General features: G+C 40.5%; 1 protein-coding gene across 1 annotated transcript in view; it reads right to left on the bottom strand.

Annotated features, from left to right (window-relative positions):
- The window catches only part of PIGK (phosphatidylinositol glycan anchor biosynthesis class K), a 65841-nt gene extending 46397 nt beyond the window's left edge, over positions 1-19444 (bottom strand). The window contains 10 exon segments of the mRNA XM_063165882.1: positions 5427-5599; positions 10114-10224; positions 10944-11061; positions 11405-11501; positions 11848-11959; positions 13195-13330; positions 15378-15469; positions 17488-17541; positions 18936-19378; positions 19381-19444. Coding sequence (XP_063021952.1) covers positions 5427-5599; positions 10114-10224; positions 10944-11061; positions 11405-11501; positions 11848-11959; positions 13195-13330; positions 15378-15469; positions 17488-17541; positions 18936-19378; positions 19381-19444 — 1400 coding nt within the window.

The raw sequence follows: 19444 nt of genomic DNA, 5'->3' as shown, positions 1-19444 counted from the left end.
GAAATCCAGCAATAATATTTAACAGCAAGTATGGGCTCAGCCATCTTCTTTGATTACTTGTAGGCTATTAGAAAGCACGTGGATTAAAAAATCCAAACTTACCACTAGAACAGAATAAATCTGTAAGACATTAGAGAAAATACAGTATGTGTGTAAGTGATTAGTGTTCTTCATGGGAAAAATTTATGAATCCCGTCTGAAGATGTTTGTGGTCTTAAAAATAACAGCTTTTTATTCCCACTGGGAATTCAACTCTGATGCATAGAGACCTACTAAATTCTGAGGGTTTTTTCTATTTTTACATTACTCTGAATCGGAAACATGTTACATCTCTATCAGGTTGGGTTTATCTTATTTTCAGTAGAAAAATAAGATAAAAAGCCTCCCATTATCCGGTTGAATTTCCACCGAACAAGGACCAAGCGGAACTCCCGGTTTCCACACCCGCCTGATTCCGAAGGGATCCCGCAGAGCAGGGCGTGGGGCGGGAACGGCAGCGCCCTCCCGGTCCCGGTTACAGCCACTGTCCCAGCCCCAGTCCCGGTTACAGTCACTGTCCCAGCCCCAGTCCCGGTTACGGTCTCCGTCCCGGTTACAGTCACTATCCCAGCCCTGGTCCCGGTTACGGTCTCCGTCCCGGTTACAGTCACTATCCCAGCCCCGGTCCCGGTTACGGTCACCGTCCCGGTTACAGTCACTATCCCAGCCCCAGTCCCGGTTACAGTCACTGTCCCAGCCCCGGTCCCGGTTACGGTCACCGTCCCGGTTACAGTCACTGTCCCAGCCCCGGTCCCGGTTACGGTCACCGTCCCGGTTACAGTCACTGTCCCAGCCCCGGTTACGGTCACCGTCCCGGTTACAGTCACTGTCCCAGCCCCAGTCCCGGTTACGGTCACCGTCCCGGTTACAGTCACTATCCCAGCCCCGGTTACGGTCACCGTCCCGGTTACAGTCACTGTCCCAGCCCCGGTCCCGGTTACGGTCACCGTCCCGGTTACAGTCACTATCCCAGCCCCGGTCCCGGTTACGGTCACCGTCCCGGTTACAGTCACTGTCCCAGCCCCGGTTACGGTCACCGTCCCGGTTACAGTCACTGTCCCAGCCCCGGTTACGGTCACCGTCCCGGTTACAGTCACTATCCCAGCCCCAGTCCCGGTTACGGTCACCGTCCCGGTTACAGTCACTGTCCCAGCCCCGGTTACGGTCACCGTCCCGGTTACAGTCACTATCCCAGCCCCAGTCCCGGTTACGGTCACCGTCCCGGTTACAGTCACTGTCCCAGCCCCAGTCCCGGTCCCTGTCCCAGCCCCGCCCGCCGCGCTCCCGCTCCGGCGCGATGGCGCCACCTGCCGGCGCCGGCCGGGAGCGGCCACGGGCCCGCCAGGCGCTGCCCTGCCCGCGGAGCGAGGGACCCCCGGCAGGAACCGGGACCTGCCCGGCAACGCGAGGGAGCAGAATTAGTCCTAAAAGTGACTTATGAAACGTGAAAGGACCACACACTTGTGGCACCTGGTACAGGGCATCCTTATTTAAGGAAAGTCCTCTGAGCTGAGCAGCATCTACTTGCCAAATAATCAAATTACATATTGGTTCATAAAGTGGATTCCTCAAGGCTTCAGGACCCACGCAACAGCAGATTTACTAAGCACATCAAATTGAAAATAGGTGGTGGAAAAGAAGAAAGGACAGGGAAGAGACACCAACACACAGAGAAAAAATAGATTGAGAGAACATTAGCTAGCAATATTCTGCCAATGAACTAATTACTCATAAGTAGCCTGTTACAAGCGTCCCTCCTAACACAAGTCACCAATTTATTTAATTTTAGGAAAACAGTCACTGTCAGTAGTGAAGAATCACAATTCTTCATAACAGAAGCATTAATACAAAGCCTAATTCTCAAAAGCAATGAAATTAGGATGGTTTTATATGATGCTGTCATTAATTCACTCCTTACTACACTCAAGGGAAATATTCATCCCAATTTTTACCAACACTTTCTGCTGATACAGGTCTTTTCCTCATGACAAAAACTGAAAAGGAGAAAATGTTCCAACTGGCTGTAGACTTACAATCCAACTTTGAAAGACACACTCCTAATTTATTGGATTTTTCAAAACCTGCAAGGCTCCTCCTCCATAGAAGCAGGATTTCTTCTACTCCTTAATGTTGACTTTTCGCACTTGCATGGGGATTTAGACAAAACATAACCATCTGAAGCCTCAGAACCCCTAGACTGTCAGATTTTCTGCTAAAATTGACAGCTACAGATCCTGTCAGGACTGAGGCAGCTGCAGAACAAGCCCTTTGAAGTGAGCACAGCTTAGACTGAACCAGCTATGAAAAAAGGAAACAGCAGAGGAACCTTCTCTTTATTTTTTAAAGCTTTTACTCGCAAATATTCACCTACCACTACGTGGCTAGAAAGAAAGCCTCTTCTCTGGTTAATTAGTAGTTGTTCTCTGTATGAGTCTCAGCCCAAGCCAGAGGAAACTTCAAAGGCCTCACTCATCAAATGTCACGGCACGAGCTCCACGTGAAGCTGCCAGTTCTGATCTGGCTGCACAGCTACGGCTCACGCTGGGCCGGGGAGCAGAGCTGTACAACCAAGTAATTGCTAAGCAATTGTGTAACAAAAGAACAAACTTTCCATTGAAAAGATTTGGCAAAGTCACAGCAGTGGGCAAGACGAGAACTGAACAGTCTGCCAGCAGTACAATCCTGCTACATGCCTCACACGACAGCATCTTCTTTACCCATAATCTGTGTAATCAGTGGTTTACCTCTTTTGTTCATTTGGCTTTCAACATCCTTATCTGCACCTGTGACACCTGCAGCTTTAAAACAAACAAATCAGATCCAACACAGACCACTTAAGACTGTGTCAGAGCTGAGGGCCAGATTTCATTTTGTGGTTATACTTTGTAACACAAACATTCTGTAGCATTCTACTGCCACCAGTATGTAAAAGGAGAACAAAAAAGGTATCAAGCTAACATTGAGGGAAGAATAAAACACAGGACATTATTCATAAAGGAATGAAGCCTCAAGACTTCATCAAATATTAAACCAATAACATCTTTACACTCAGTAACCAATGTAATATAAATTTTGATGCACCAGTAGTATATACTTGTGATCTATCAGATACCTCTTGGTCAATAAATATTACACACTCTTAAGGGCCCAAGTTCAATTCTTTATTACTTTCTTCTGCTTCATCAGGGCTTTTAAAACAATGCTGAGCATGAACAATATTAGTGATTAGTCATAACTACTTTGGAAGGATTATTTCACTTTTAATAAGCTTGGTTGAGTTCTCTCCCAATGAAACAAAAAAGAATAAACCAGGCTTTATAAAGAATATAGGCTTATATAAAGGTTTATATAAAGAATAGCCCCATCCTCCCCCAGTTGTTTTACCTCACAGTGTCAACAGCCACTGCACTCCCAAAAGGCACAGAATGGTTTAACTGACACTGAAAGGATTAAGAATAAGCATTCATATTCTTTCATTCAGGAGTCATTCTTACATTATTTTGGGACAATTAGTGGTAGCACCTATTCAAAAATCATGTAATTTGTGTTCTGTCTTCTCAACACCCACAGAAACAGGTGTGTGTAATGTTCAAAACATTCTTTTAAAAAAACAGAGTAACTAGTTCTTGTAGATCAGATGCTCCAAAACTGCATTTTTTAAAAGGCAATAACATTTTCATTCAATAAATTCACTTCAAGATGTAATTTGTTGTAATTCCTAAGTTTCTTGTAGCTAAACAGAACTGTCATATCAAGAGGTACTGACCTCAGAATTCTGCTTAAGGAATTTATTAAGCACTCCACATCGTCTGTTAGAGCTATACTACAATTTTTCAGTACTTTTTTAACCAATTCCATACTTTCTCCTCCATTAAAAACATATTGTTTATAAACTCTTTCCAAATGGTAACAAGGCACTGAGAACTTAAGTACTTTTTTAGAAAATTGTATAAAGGAGAACTATTAAACCAGACATTAAACCAGCATGCCCCCACCCCTTCCAATTTCACAGACCTAAGTGGATTGCCATGATAATGTAATACAGCTTTCATTAAATATCAGAACATTTCACAAGGATAATATTCCTCTCTGTGCATGAATGTCCATTTCTCAACATGCTTCCATGTGTGCAGTGCAGTAGCATCAGGCACCAAAAACCTCTCCATTACTGACACCAAAAAAAAAAAAGCTGAAAATTCCAGCCAGTCATTTTCTGTTTCAGAATGGTAAAGTCCTTCAAAATCAATTTCTCCTTTCAATTTTCCACAAATCAGAAATCCACATAGATGAGTTTTCATCATGGTTTTTGACTAGCAATGTCAAATGTCTTTACTTGCCAAGAGCTTTTTTATTCTTCAGTGAAAAAAAACAATTTAATGCCACTAAGTACTGTTCTATACTAAGTAATCACAAAACTAGCTTAAGATTTATATGGTATGTACTAATGCATATGATCCAGATATAAACACAATATGAAAGTAAAATATGAAATACACTAAACCTTGCAGGATATTTATAATGACAAGTACCAGAGTTACTGTTACCTTGAAAATAAATAAAACTGCTATCCACTGGCTTGAGCAGCAGTAAACAACAAGGCAGACAAGAATTTACATGAATTTATGTGTTGAAAATATTTAGTCCCTGATATAACACAATATTTCAATCCTTTGTTTCCCCTCCTACAGGGCAGTATCATCAAGCACAAAAGACGCGACAGAAATGGAAGTACAATGCTAAATAAACCCTACAGAACAATCTTCCTTTACATCTTCCCAATAGGTGGCAACAGAATCCCAAAAATACAAAGAAGTTTATATATTTCTTTCTTCATCCACAAAGTAATGGAACCCTGTTACGACTTCAATCAATGAACTTGCAGTGATTCATTTGATTAAAATTACTGGTGCATCTCAGGAACAGAAATTCTCAGGACAGAATAATGCCAAAGGCCAGAGAATTCAGAAAACTGAAACAAAGCATTTATTAAAAAGCTAATTGTTATCAAACACCTAACCTGATTGCTTATATTCTGAGCTTATCTGGGAGGGGCAAACAACCACAAGCAGGAATTGCAGTAACAAAATATTTGAGCACTAAAGAAGAAATGTTAAGGAAGAAATAAAATTCTGAACTACTTCTGTTGCTGTTGACATCCACACCTTGGTCTTAAGCAGCATTTATTTACGAGGGTCAGGAAAGGAGTGGGCACTTTAAAACAAAGTTTTCAGCTGACAACTTTGTGACAGTAGGAGGTCCACATTAACTCCCTGATTCCTTGTAGGAAATGACAGGAAGTCAGAGTTCTTTTTCCTCGGCAGCTAAACAACTACTTTGTTTTTGTGGCACAAAGCTATAGAAATCAGGTGTAAATCATGCCCACTTACTTGCTTTCCAGGCCAGGCACATCCCTGTCCAGGGAAAGCCTCTCTGCAGTGATCTCCACCTTCCTGACGCTGCCGAAGAAATCCGTGATCAGGACGTTCTGAGGGTCTCGCTGGAACAGGTCTGTCCGGTGCCCAGGCGTGGAAACACACAAGCTTTTTGGACAGACCTGGAACTGAAACCAAGATGGGCAATCACATCCTGTCCCTCATCCAGCACTCTCTACATACACCTTCCACAATGAAACAACTACTAAAAAGAAAGATAAATAATACATATAACTTGCAATGATTTCAGTACAAGCTCCATAGCTGAAAAAAATGGTAGAAAAAATGCATTAAAATGCATAAACATCTTGATTAAGCATTTCTGAAAATCTTTTTCCTTACATTAATGCCACTGGAGTTTAAAAATGCTCCTGTGAAAGCCAACCATCAACTGATGGTTGGCAACATCTAACTGATAAATGCACAAATATATTGTTGAATATAGATGCAGCAATGCTGCTATAACCTTCCAGAAGTCACAACTGGGCATAAATTCTTCATATTTACCAAAAGGAGGCATGCAAAATTAAACAAGCTTTAATAAGTAGCTATGCTGAAGGCTTCATAAAGAAGCAAAAATCTACATTTTGATCAGGAAAAAAAACAATCCAATAGTCTTGTTTCTAATTTATAGCCTACAAATTAATGCATAGGATCTTCTAATACCAAAAGTGCTTTATTTACATGAAGTTCACAAACATCCTGTGATACCTACAAACCTTATTATTTATTATTTTATCCATGTATTTTGTCTACATATCAGATCCCCTATATCCCACACACGCTGCAACATCTGAAAGACAAAACCAGCACTAACAAAAGCAGAAGGAACAGTGACAGATTTGTTGCAGCATTTAGAACACCTGGCAAGACAGAATGTCTCTTAAGTAACAGGTCTGCTATGTACCCAGCAGACACTGAAGGCAATACAAATGCACGCTGGACACAAAGCTGTTTTGCACAAGTCCTACCATGCTTGCCACAACACAGATCACCTGGTAACAGTGCAGGTTATGTGAGTCCTTCACATTCCAGCCACACAGAACATTTTACAGAAGAAATTTAACATACAGGACTAAGAATGTCACTCTCCACATGGGTGTTCATCTTTCTTAATCTTACATTTTCCAAGTGATTTTTACAAACAGGTCCATCAACCACAGGAACTAGAGCTCATATACCTAAATTACATCATGGGTCAGCTCTTCCAAGGTTGCATCCTTATGGCAAAACCACAGGTCCTAATCAGCTCAGTGCAAATATAACTTCGAATTATCCCAGATTATGACTGACAAAAACCTGTGAGATTCAGGTCATACTTCCCAGCAGAAATACTGTGCTCAGCCTGACACAAAAGGCACAGGCTTTTGTTGCACATTCTTTCTGGACAACAGAGTCTTACCTTACAAAAAGTTTCCCAGAGAGGAAACAATCTATCTGGCTTTTCTTCATAGAGGACAGATTCTACCTCCCCATTCCTCCCTTCTGCTCTATTCCAGTTTCTCTTTTATCCCTTTTTAGCCCAAGCCTGTAAGCAGCATTAGGCTGCTTGTCCAGGGACAGCTCAGCTCACTTTCACCTTTACCTGAAGCAGACAAGCACACATATACACTCAGCTCTTATTTTCAAGATTCCCAACTCTCTTTCTGGCTGCTATCACACAGCTGCTAAAGAAAAGATGGGGCAAATCATCCCTTTGTTATCCTCCCTGTGGTGAAAATGAACTAGACTCATCAGCATCATGCTTCCCATACAAAAGCCATTTGTTAATGCACACACGAATTTGCTACAGTTCTCATTTTCACCAAAACACTATCCATTTTCTCCAGCTTTGCTCCAATTAAGGACACAAACATAAAAACTAATTCTCTGAACTAAACCATAAAAAGTAAGCATTTGCTTTAATCCCACTATTTGAAGCATAAATTACGCTGCAGTTATACAAGTAAGTCTCTCACCAAGGTTTTGAGTATGAATGTCCTAATAAACTGCATCAGCATGAAAGTGGGAAACTGATACTGCACCCAACTAATTCTAACCTGTCCTACAACAGTTTACTACAAGATATTGATATGAATTTGAGTAAAAATATAAAGTGGCAGTGAGAACAAAATTTCAGTGTTAAAAACCTACCCATCCACTACCATTCTGAGAAAGGACAGCAAACCAATTATACCACAGCAGACTAACACTAATAAACAAGGTCTTCTGACAAAAAAAGGAAAAGGCAAACACTGGCTGAGTTAAGCGCACTTTTTCCTATATTAAATTTTCCAAATTTTAATTTTTTTTTTTCCAAACAGAGCTAAAGAACACCCCCGACTTTGTTATCTTAACTTTTCTAACAACAATTTAGCTCTTTTATGATAAATGACACCTCATTTAGAAATTGATTTGAATCTTATTTTAAAAGTTCAAATGTACAACATTTCCATGTACAAATGTACAAATTTCAATGTATTCTTTATTTTCAGGAATTGTGATCAAACCTATAGTCAGTCATTTGCACAGCTTTATGCTATCCCTTAGCAACACAGATGGAGCAGGTGGGGAGTAGGTGGAGTGGATTATGAAAAATGATGTGTCATTCTTTGCAGGAATGCAATATCCAAATCCTAGGTGCATGTGAAGAGAAGCTGTTTCAAGAGTGGTTAGAGAAAAGTAAAGAGGTAACAGGATAGAAGAGGTATAACAAATACACAGTACTTCAAAAAGAGAAGACATTAGACATATCAGAAGATCAAACAACTGATCATTTAATTTTAAAGCTAAGTAGTGAGCAATGCAAGTTACCCTGATCTTGAAAAGCATTATTTTAAACTTAAAAAATCAGAGTTGGAGAGTTGGATAGAGTACCTTCAGTGCCAGAGTACCTCCTGCAACTGCTGGCAAAAAAACAGGTTTATATCTTTACTATGGACTAACCATATGTCATTTTGGAACTCTTAGATGCAGCCTTGAAAAGCACCAATCCAAAGTCAAGTGGTCACATTTACTGAAATGTGTGCAGACTACAACTCAGTACCTCATCACACAATGGTCTGGGTTGCAAGAGACCTTAAAGATCACCAAGTTCCACTTTCCTGGCAGGGGCAGGGACACCTCCCACTAGACCAGGCCCTGAAGTCCCATCCAACCTGGCCTTGAACAGATCATCACAAATCACAATATATTTGTGTCCCTTCTCTTCCACTCCCCAAGCATCAATCAGCAGATCAATGCATGATAAGATGATTTACATGATATAAGGAATTTACCAGTATGGGTAACTTCCCTCAGCTATTCCTGAGTACTTGGCATAGAAGCAAAACCACAGTTAGGTATCTTCTCTGAAGAGCTCAAAAAGTACTTGGCCAGCTAACAAACTTCTACACTTCTCACAATAATCAGATTAACATCCTTCTGGCCAGTTCACCAATACCACTTCCCAGAGAGTGTCTTACACAGTAGAAAGTACTGTTCCTTTTTATTACCTTTTATTATTAACACAAATTAATTTGAATGGACAGGCTAGGCAAAGATACTTAATCAATAAAGAACTTGCATATTTTTCTTTATCAAGATTTATTTTAAACTTACCTGTATCCCATAATTAGAAGGTATTATATTATAGGACAGAATTTCATTCCCATAGAAATAAGTAAAAGAACCTTGAGTCTTAGCCATTGAATCAATTCTGTATCAACATAAAATCTGCCAAGTGTGGGTTGTTTAGAGAGAATTCTCGCACACATGTAGCAGTCAGGCTAACACCATCCTCTGTAGACAGAGGGTGGCATAAAACTTTTGAGCAGCTGCTCCTTTTACAGAAAAGAATCTACAACAATGTGCTCTGTAAGTGGTAGCTCTTAGATTACTGATGTGGCACAGCAGGATTTGTTGCTACAAGGTACTAAAGTACAACCCATTACTACAAAAAAAAACTAGCATTGGAACAGGTATTAAGGGTTAATGGAGCACATAAAATATGGTTACTTTTATGTCATCTCACCATTGTATATATCTTACTGCTAGAGATGCATTTTCATAAATTTTGTCATATTTTACCTGGTTGGATTCTTTTCTTTCTGCTTCATACCTGAAATCTACAGTAATGTTTGCCTCAGCTAGAATTAAGTTCAAACACTGATGGATTTGTACCTATCTTGCTCTGGAATCTAAGCAGATATACAGATAAATTAGTCTCTGCAGGAATTTGTGAGTGCACTGTTAGAATTTTAACTGTTTAATCACATGATGCTGTTTTGCAAAACAACATCAATGCCTGCTTTTCCACACCTGCAAAGTGTCTGCTATCCTGATTTTAGAAGCTTCCTGCTAAAATATTTCACATGCAAATGCTTCATTCCATTAATACAAATATCTAATGAATACCTTATTATTTTTTTCAGCAAAAATACAAAATCTGGCGAATTTTGGTTATTTTTTTCTGGAGCCAGCAAAGCACTTTTAAATGAAGACAATCCTTGAAGTGTTACACAACTACATTTAACAATAGCAAAAAAACCCTCCCTCCAAAGCTGCTTCCGAGAGAAACAGCAGGAGCATAAAAAGCATTTGAAGAACCCTACAGACAAAATAGATTAGTTTTGGAGCTATTAAAGTCATTAGCATATTCATGAATGTTGAGTATTGTACTTACTAGGTCATTCATATTTGTCTGACTGGCTGGATGGATTTCTTCCAAGAACTCTAAGACGTAGAAGGTGTATCTGTCCATGAGGTGAACACCAATCCCCAGGTCAGGCTGATGCTTTAAAAACAACACACAGCAGTTATTGGGCATTTGCAGGAGAGAACTCAGCATTCAGGAGAAGGAACAGAATGTAATAGCATATTGCAAAAGTTAAGCTTGATTCTTTTTGTCTTAGGCAAATTATGCAAGGAAAATGGCTAGCTGTGAAGAAACCTAGTGCTGATAGGCTGAACAATGCAGTTTATCTATAAACTGTATTCTGGCAATATCTATGTTTCCCAAAAGGCAGAGAACCCCCTCTGAACGGTCCAGCATGGATCTGTGGACTTTCAAAACAGGGCTGGGAGAGCCAGTGTTTCTTATAGCAGTGCATGGGTTCAGGTAATCCTGACCAGCTGCTGGAATCTCTCCTACGGCTCCTTCTGTAATTCAGCTGCTATATAGTTACAGCAGGTGAAGGTTAGCATTTTGGTTTGTTTTATATCAAGTATAGCAAGTCCTAGATTGAATATTCCTCACACCCAACTCTCAGCAGTCTTCCCATAAGATTCTGTGCTATCCCTAGACAATGCATATACTGGCCAGCAAGCATAGAAATCCTTCATTAGCCTGGTTCTTTGGGACAGCACACTTACAAGTTTTGTAAAACCCCCACAAAATACCTTATACATTCAGCAATTTGAATAAGAGAAATCTTTAGTTAAAAGTCAGTAGGAATTGTGCTTCTAATTCAGGCATTCTGAAAACTGTCTTAAGGATCAGATAAATCTACTTACTGATAAAGAATCTTCTCCGACTTGGCTGCTAGCCAAGGCCATTATATTGGGTGAATAAAATCGTTCATACATGGATGCTCCTTGGCAAGTATCAATAATAAACAACAATTCATTGTACCTGAAAGAAAGAAAACAGCCTCCTTACCCATTTCTACTTAAACACTATATACATACTTTGCTTTTTAGTTACCAGGGCAGCTGCTCAGAACCTAAGGAACAGGAGCTCACCCTGGTCAGTTTCAGGATGTGAATTTGCCCAGAGCAATACCTTTGAGCAGCTCTAACTGCTGGAAGCTGAAAGCAAAAACTGAAACTCTGCTCTTTGAATGCAAACTCTCAGAAAATGTTATGGACAACCAACAGTATCACTGCTGCAGGTAGCAAGGCATACCAGAAAGACACACTTAAGAGTATGTTCAGGATATTCAATATTCAATGTCTACATAATGCTTATTTCTTACCTTCTTTTCTGCCACATTTGTTCAAAGGCATCAGCAAGCTCTACATTTGTGATTTCTTCAGAATCCTGAAATTTTAGGAAACCATTTCCACCATGGCCTGACAGAAAAATCAGAAGTTGGGCAAGGATATAGGTTAAAGGAAGATACACAGCCTTGTTGATCATTTTTCTAAAACAAGGTAAACACAATTCTCTTTCTACAGAAACACTCCAACAAAACAAAATATCAGTACAGTAAAAAAAATACACATACACCATTTCAACAGGAAACTATACTGGCTTAGTACTGCATTACAGGCATTTTTTCTTAATTACAATGACATGCTAAAACCAGAAAAAAAATCTTCTGGTCGATCCTTTTGTGCATTTGTATTACTGATGCTTTCAACAAACCCATCCAACTGAGCAAGCATCAACAGACTGTACACAGAAACTTGCAATTACCTGTCATATATATTAAAATATTGCTTCTGTCATCAGAAAGAAGACGTTTCGATCGTGGTGTGCTTGGTGGGATTCTTCCCGTTAAAACACGCAAGAAATTTTCCACAGTAACCTATGATTAGAAGCATAAAGTCATTTTCTAAAGATAAAAATATTGATCAGCCATAGGCTGGGTTACAGAAATTAAATAATGGAATGTATCTATAATGCAGTGTATCTAACCAGACATAGTACGGCATGGTATAAACTGCATAAACATTTTCTTTATAAGGTTTTACTTCAGCTTAAGAATCATGTGGTACTTTTTATTATGCTCTATTAACACCAGCTAGTTGCTTAATTATATCCAATAAATCTACCACCATTATTAAATACAATTTTAAAATACATTTACATTGATCTAAAAACCTGTCAGCATACAGCTTCATTGTGCCAAAGCGGCTCCTGTACTCACAAAATGCTCCAACATTAGTGTGTGTTACCATGGAAAAACAAAAGTTTAAATTCCCTCTGCAACTCAGGAAAGAAAAAACAAGATCAATTCAGTTACATAAGTCTGAGTGATCAGATGAGATCCATCTGAGTGGTGACTGCAACACATCCTATAAAACACCACTTCCCTTTTAAGTACACGTGCACAGCTCAAATGCCAGCAACAAATCCATACCCAGGAAAAAACATGATAAAAAGAATGTAGCTGTATTCCAGTTCTGTGTCTCCACTTCTTTGTATAAAGCTTCAGAGAAATAAAACATCTACTATATACTTAAATACAATCCAATAAACCTTTAGCAATAATTCTACAGCACTATTGAACCAAGAAACTGGTGTGAAATTTTGTCTCAACTGGTAAAGACACTCCTGGTATGAAGGAATATTACAAGAAAAGAAAGGTGACAGAATGCAGATTTTTATACAGTAATTGCTTTGCAGTAATGATTAAGTTATGGCTTTTGTTTTATTTTAGGAGCATATGCTTAAGATTAGGAATTAGAGTACAGCTACCTAATAAACAATTCACCTGCACACCAAAATTTTCACAATAATTTTTGTGTTGTCAAAATGAGACACTGAGCAGTCATTTCCAGAGAAATTTCAGTAATGTGATTCTATTCCATTATTTAAAATAGACACAATAAACATGATTCTAGTACAAGGAACTTCAAATACAAACAGATATCAAGGAGGGGAGGGGTATGTATTTTACTCTCATCACTGATAATAAAAGCCCAGCCCCAAACCAGTAATATGAACAGAAAGACTTCCTCAAACTTTACAGATGCTGCATAAATCTTTAAACTAACACTAGAAAATAAAGACTCAGTGTTTTAATTAAAGCACAGTTACCTCATAGCTTCTGTAATCCACTTCCACATCATCTCCATAGACATTCAGCTCCATGTTTTTATGACTAAACACAGTAGCAGGTTTGGGATTTCTGGGATTACATGCCATATCATCTGCCAGCATCAAGACAATGTGACTGTGAAAGATAAGAAAAAAACTATTTCAGACATTCTGCTTTCACATAACAGTCAAACAGAAATTAGAACAACACTCTTCAACAATTACAACAATAGCTTGGATCATTAAAAAGATTCCTAGAATTGCAAGTGAAACTTTGCAGAATTATACCCTATTTCCTTATGAGCATCCTCAGTATCACAAAGATGTCACACACAGAAATGCAGCTGCCTGTCATTTATCCACAGGACTAAGGCCAAAGATGAGCAGGGGAGTATTTGACATCAGCAACTTTAGTACACAGGCTTGCCTGGACCCAGGGGGCCAGAGCTCTTAATAAAATAATTCAGATTTTTAAAGGGCACTAAAACCAACCAACTCCAAGAATCATAATAAATGTTTATTTTTTGCATGTGATTTTGAAGTTTGTTGGGAATATTTGGTTAGTTGTTTTTTTTTTTTTTTGTCTTGTCAGTATTTTGAAAGAAGTCTTGCAGCAAATAAAGAAAAACACATAAAGTAAGTTTGCCTAAGGAAAAAACATGTTCAAATCCACATAAAAATTGCTGTAAAGGCTAAATAAACAGCTATCTCTCACTCTCTTTTTAGGTCTTCTCCAATGTCTTGGAGAGTGTTCTTGTCTCTAGTCCAAAGCATTGCTGGCTTTTTGAGATTAATTCCAGCTCTTTGGCTATGGATAAGCAATGGATCTTGCTACTGAACACAGAAATCTCAGTCACACCACAGTTCTTGCAGTATTTCTAAAACTCACACTTATTTTGACTTTAATGGTAAAGACAGACGGATGCAAAGAAGATGAAAGTTCTCAGGTAAGGGCAGAATTGATGACAGAATTTCTGAGGCAGTGCCAAGGGCACCTGTGCTTCAAAGGCTGCACAGGAGCGAAGACAGCTGCTCCTGAATGACATCCTCAAGAACAAAAGCATCTTTCTGTGCCTTTCAGCCCACAGCACTTCTGCAGTGCATTCTCTTGGATTTATAACCCCAAAATGCATCTAAAAATTGAGTTTCAAACTCTACTCTTTCAAAAACCAGAAAGTCACTCCTTTTTTTCTTTTTTTAAATATAAGAAACACAGGGAACAGGATGTTACTGTCAGTGCATTCATAGTTGAGTGGGAGTTAACTGGGGACTCCAAGTGTGCAGTTTTGGACTTGGACCTTGGACAAAAAAATGCCAAACTAATTCAATCCATCAGAACACGCATTTTGCAGTGATGAAGCAGGCCACACTTCTTCAGGCAGACATGCTGGAGAAACTACCAGTCCTCTAAACTACCATTTAAAACCAGGAACACAAGGAATTCTATAGGAGCCTATGGTACATACAGGTTATGACACAATGGATGCTGGTGCCTTAAATTCACTTCCACAGTTCTGACAGAAATTAATTACATTCTGAAACAGCTGGAAGGAACTGTGCCAACACCACTAGAACTCTGAGTAGGAACACAAAGATACTTTAGAACCTTCCTATTCCCTTTGTCAAAGAAGAGATACTGTTCTAACCCTTGTGCGTCACTAGGGAAACACAACTTGTACAGACAAGAAACTGGTTTGCCAAATAAAATAATGTAAAATGGATTTTTTCAAGGCAACTGTCAATATACAGGAGTTTCTCCTATAGTTCAGAGCCTTTAAAGATCCAATGTAGTTACAGATGTGGAAGTCTTACATCTTAGTACAGTCACAGTTACCAACATCTCCACACTAAAAGGAAATTGAAGTACAGCAAGACTCACCTCTCACAGTAGTACTGCCTTTGCTTACTGTATTTAACAGTTTTCACATTACTTTCACCCATTTGCAAAGTGGTACATTTTAATGGCTAGATCTAATTAGCCTGTTCCAAAAGGAACATTTTATTATGCAACTTGCTGCTTTTTCTTTGGAACAATATTTTCATCACATTGATGTGCTTGCATTCTTCCTTTTTACTTTTATCCAGTTAAACTGGGAAGAAAAATGTATTTCCATACTGATTCAGATAGCATGAGAACTTCAGTAGCCCATTTGCAAGAACTGGATCCACCAAGATTTCCTCACCTATCAGGAATGCCCAGCCTCTTGACACTTCTGTACACGGAAAGAGTATTTGCCACATGACGATAATTAAACCAGAATCGAGATGTACACACCTTGAAACAGAAAAAAACCCACATTAAACAGTGCAAAGATTCAAACTGGCCTGACACATTGCATCAGAACAACATCATTACAGGAATATTTTAAAAATAATGACAACTCAGAAAGAATATAGTAACACCAAGAAGCTAATAAGTTATGCAAATCTTAGTTGTCCCAAAGCAAAAAAATCTGAAAATAAAAGTTAAAAAAAAAAGTTCCCAGCATACTGACTCAAGATAAAATTGTCATAAACCCTTACTAAATATAGAAGGTAGCACTCTGGGGAATAATCCAGCAACAGCAAGTAGATAAAATAAATTTTTTCATTTGCTTTCTCCTTATCAAATGGAAGAGAGATCAAAGGAAGAGTTCTCTCTCAATAGCAATCCCATTCTGGGAGCATTCTTCCACAAAGGCACAAGTGAATTAATTCATGCAGAAGCCACACACAGGGGAAAATGCACTGAGTACATTTGCATTTATGGAGTCAAAGTAAGAGCAAAGTGAGCTCTAACCAATACCAATACAAGTGAATCTGGATACAAATTCTCAGAGTTTAATTTCTACTGTTCTAACAGGCAAGGGGTCAGGGCTCAGACATTCCCTTTACTTACACACTCCCTAAATCAGGTTCTGATTCAGACATTCCAAAAGCTTCTAGAAAAGGTGACTTTAAAACCACAAAAACAGAGATGCAGGAAAAAATCATTTAGATAGTTTCTTAATTTTCCAGCCCTAAATGTAGAGCTGTGAGTCACACCACATAGCATCTCTTTCCCTACTCTTTCCATAATAAGAACTGAGTTGTAGCTCAAGTAATAATAAAATTCAGCCCGAAAGGATCCCCTTGTGTATCTATCACCCTGTCAGTTAGGAATCCCAGAAAACCCCACAGGAATCAGTCCATGAGGACATCTGCCTTTCAGCAAGACTTAATGCTCTGAAAACAAACTGTGTCCAATTTAGCTGAGACATTTCAAGGCACTATCACCTGCACCCTGCCTCCAGTACCTCCCTTAGAACACAGTGGAAAGTGTCTAAGCTTTAAATATAGCTATCCACGCTGCAGCACATTAATTCAAGCTATGATGAGGTGGGATTGCAGTTTGATCCCAGGTTTGAAGTGCCTGACAGCAGTAACCTCTCCCTGGTTTGCTGCTTAAAATATTAGTAGCAGCTATTACAAAACTCAACAATGAACCACTAAGAAAATAAAACCAGCAGAAAATCTGTTCAGCACAGACAGTATAGGTTCTTGGACCTAATTTTCCACCTTCTTTATGTGTTTTTATCGGTACTAATAAAAGCATCTATTTGTTAATAGTATTAAAATAGTATGTTATGTTTTAATAGTTTCAAGTTTGTACATTGTAAAATACAAAAGTTATTTCTTCAATTAGTTACTGTTAACTTTCCTTTTATATTGCTCAGTTTTAGTATCTGGAAAACAAACAGCTGCTACTGAGTAATTACAATAGTGTTCTGAAACAAATTAGTCATTAAGACCTGAATTGTGATTAAGAACCAATTGTGCAGCATGATTCAAAGCTAATAAAAGTTACATGGCAAAAAAAAAGAAAGGGTACAAACAGTCAATCTAAACACTGTATTGCCTCAACTGATCTTATTCCCAGTCTGTTATCACAAGTTAACAGATTGAACAAGAACAAAAATGATACAAATTCTACCTTTCTGCTAAAAGAGACTAGACTTCCCTGGTATCAGAATTACACCTTTTTTTCAACATGCAGTATGCTAATTTAACTATTTTAATGCTTTTGGAACTTTTGTTTTATGAATCCTGCCATGTAGCTAGACACACTGAGTGCTTGAAATTCGGTGATATTGAAAAGACAATTTCATTATAGTGTAATGAATTTGCAGGAACAATTTGAAATTTATTTATTTCTAAATGCTTATCTTTCTATTTCTTTCAAATGAGCATGACTTTTGAATGACTGTTGCAATTGCAGCTCCTGATGAAAAACTGTCAACATTATAGGAGGAAAACAACCTGGACCATGCTTACCAAAACGGCCCAGTTATTCGTATGTCCACTTCTAAAAAACTGCTCTGCTTGATCCTGAAAGATGAAAATTTTAGATTTTTCAGCAATAAGAAAGAAATGACCATTCATCGTTTTGTTAATTCCACAATAGTGTTCAATGCACATGTTTACCACACATTAATACTGAATAGACCTTAGAAAAGCTAAAAAATAGGTGTTTTTCTTAACATTTGCACATTTCATGTTAATGCTCCAAATATTTCCCTGAAACTTGCTACAGAACAAAAAGGAACTATTAGTCACTTGCACCTTAGCTATAAAAGCCCACACACCTCTATGCCAAAGGACACTCCAAGAACAAGATAATGTGATTTACTGACCTACAGTTTCATCCTTAATGAGAAGAGAGCCTAGGATTCCATTCAATTCAATTTTCAAAAGCAGGTAAGAGAATCTGCTGTTTGAACCCACTTTAAATCCAAGGCAGTTACACTTATCTTCCAAAATCAGGATCTATGACAGCAACCTTCTGTATAAATCTGTGTTCTCCACAGTTCCCACTTTCCTTTGCAGATAAGAGGCCTCTTTCTCCTTAACAGGGAGCATAAATCAGGACACAACAAGAGGATAAGACTTCACAGAGGTAAGGGAATAAGTCCGTCATGGGACAACAACCCAAATCTGCTGACTCTTAAATCACTCTGTTAACTCTGAGGAGTTCTGGGATGATGCTCGTGGTCTTACACAAAACACACAGTAACAGAAATACTGTTGTACTTCAAGCAGCAAACAACCTGCAGTTTAATTAGTCATCCAGAGATTGTAAGAATATTTCTATTGTTCAGGGTGCGGGGGTTGTTTGGTCCTAGCTGTAATTAATTTCAAGCATAACAACTTGTTAATAATGCAGAATTCAAAAGCAAACAACACTCCAGATGCAGCGTGGGCATTAAGCTAATTGCTGAAACATGAAGTTACTCCCACCTGACAAACCCACTGGCACCTGCCGTGTGCGAGCGGGCACCGGGCCGGGGAGCCCGGGCCGCTCCTCCGCCCTGGGAGCGCCCGCGCCCGGCCCACCGGCTCCGGCAAGGGGAACAAACACCCAATACAAGTTACAAGTGTGTGGCAGGGAGAAAGTGAATTTCAGAAACCCGCAAGAGGATGAAAAGTCTGAGGGTTTGTAACTTTCAGAAGTTACAGAGCGCCGCGGATCCGCCCACGGGGCAGCGCCGGGAGGCTCCGCCCGCCGGGGGCAGCGCTGGGGACCGCGGCTCAGAATCGGTGCCCGTGGTACCGACAGGGCTCCTCCTGCGAGCCGCCACCCTCCGGACAGCTCCGCGGGCAGCCCATGGGCGCTCTCCCTGCCCACCGAGGGGCGGCGATGGGGACACGGCAGCACCGAGCCCCAGGCGCCGCCCTCCCGCCCGCTCGCTCTCGGCCCCGCCGCGGCTCCCCCAGCCCCGTACCTGGAGGCCGCCGGGCAGCGCCGCGCCGCAGCAGCCCAGCAGGAGCAGCAGCGCGGCGGCGGCGCGGGCCCGGGAGGCGCCGGGCACGGCAGCCGCCATCTCAGCCCGCCTCCTGCGCGGCCCGGCCGCGGCTGCCGGAAGGGGGGCGGTGGCCTGTGCGCAAGTTCCGCGGGCGGGAGCGCCGCCGGCCCGGCCTCGGGAGCGGGGCCGCTGCTGGGAGCGCAGCCGGGGCTCTGGTCACGCACTGAGCTCTGCCGGCTCTCCCAGCCTGCCGGGCTGGCGGGACAGAGGCGGTAATGGCTGCCGGTCTGGCGTTGCCTTGGGCACCCGAGTGCGCCGTGGCTCCGTCGTGAGCTGGGGCTGGAAAACACCGGCCGCGCATCCGCCTTCGGCTCGGTTGGCTCCTACGGGGTAACAGCAGCCCTTCCTCTCAGCCGCCTTCAAGAATTCCGTGAAATCCTGGGCTCTAAGAGGGCAGGGCATGGCGAGCTGTGAGCCGAGGGTGTCAT

Source organism: Melospiza melodia, chromosome 11 (genome assembly GCF_035770615.1).
Source record: "Melospiza melodia melodia isolate bMelMel2 chromosome 11, bMelMel2.pri, whole genome shotgun sequence".
Taxonomy (NCBI): Eukaryota; Metazoa; Chordata; class Aves; order Passeriformes; family Passerellidae; genus Melospiza; species Melospiza melodia.
Note: the sequence above shows the minus strand (reverse complement) of the source record. Positions and strands in the feature narration are given on the sequence as shown.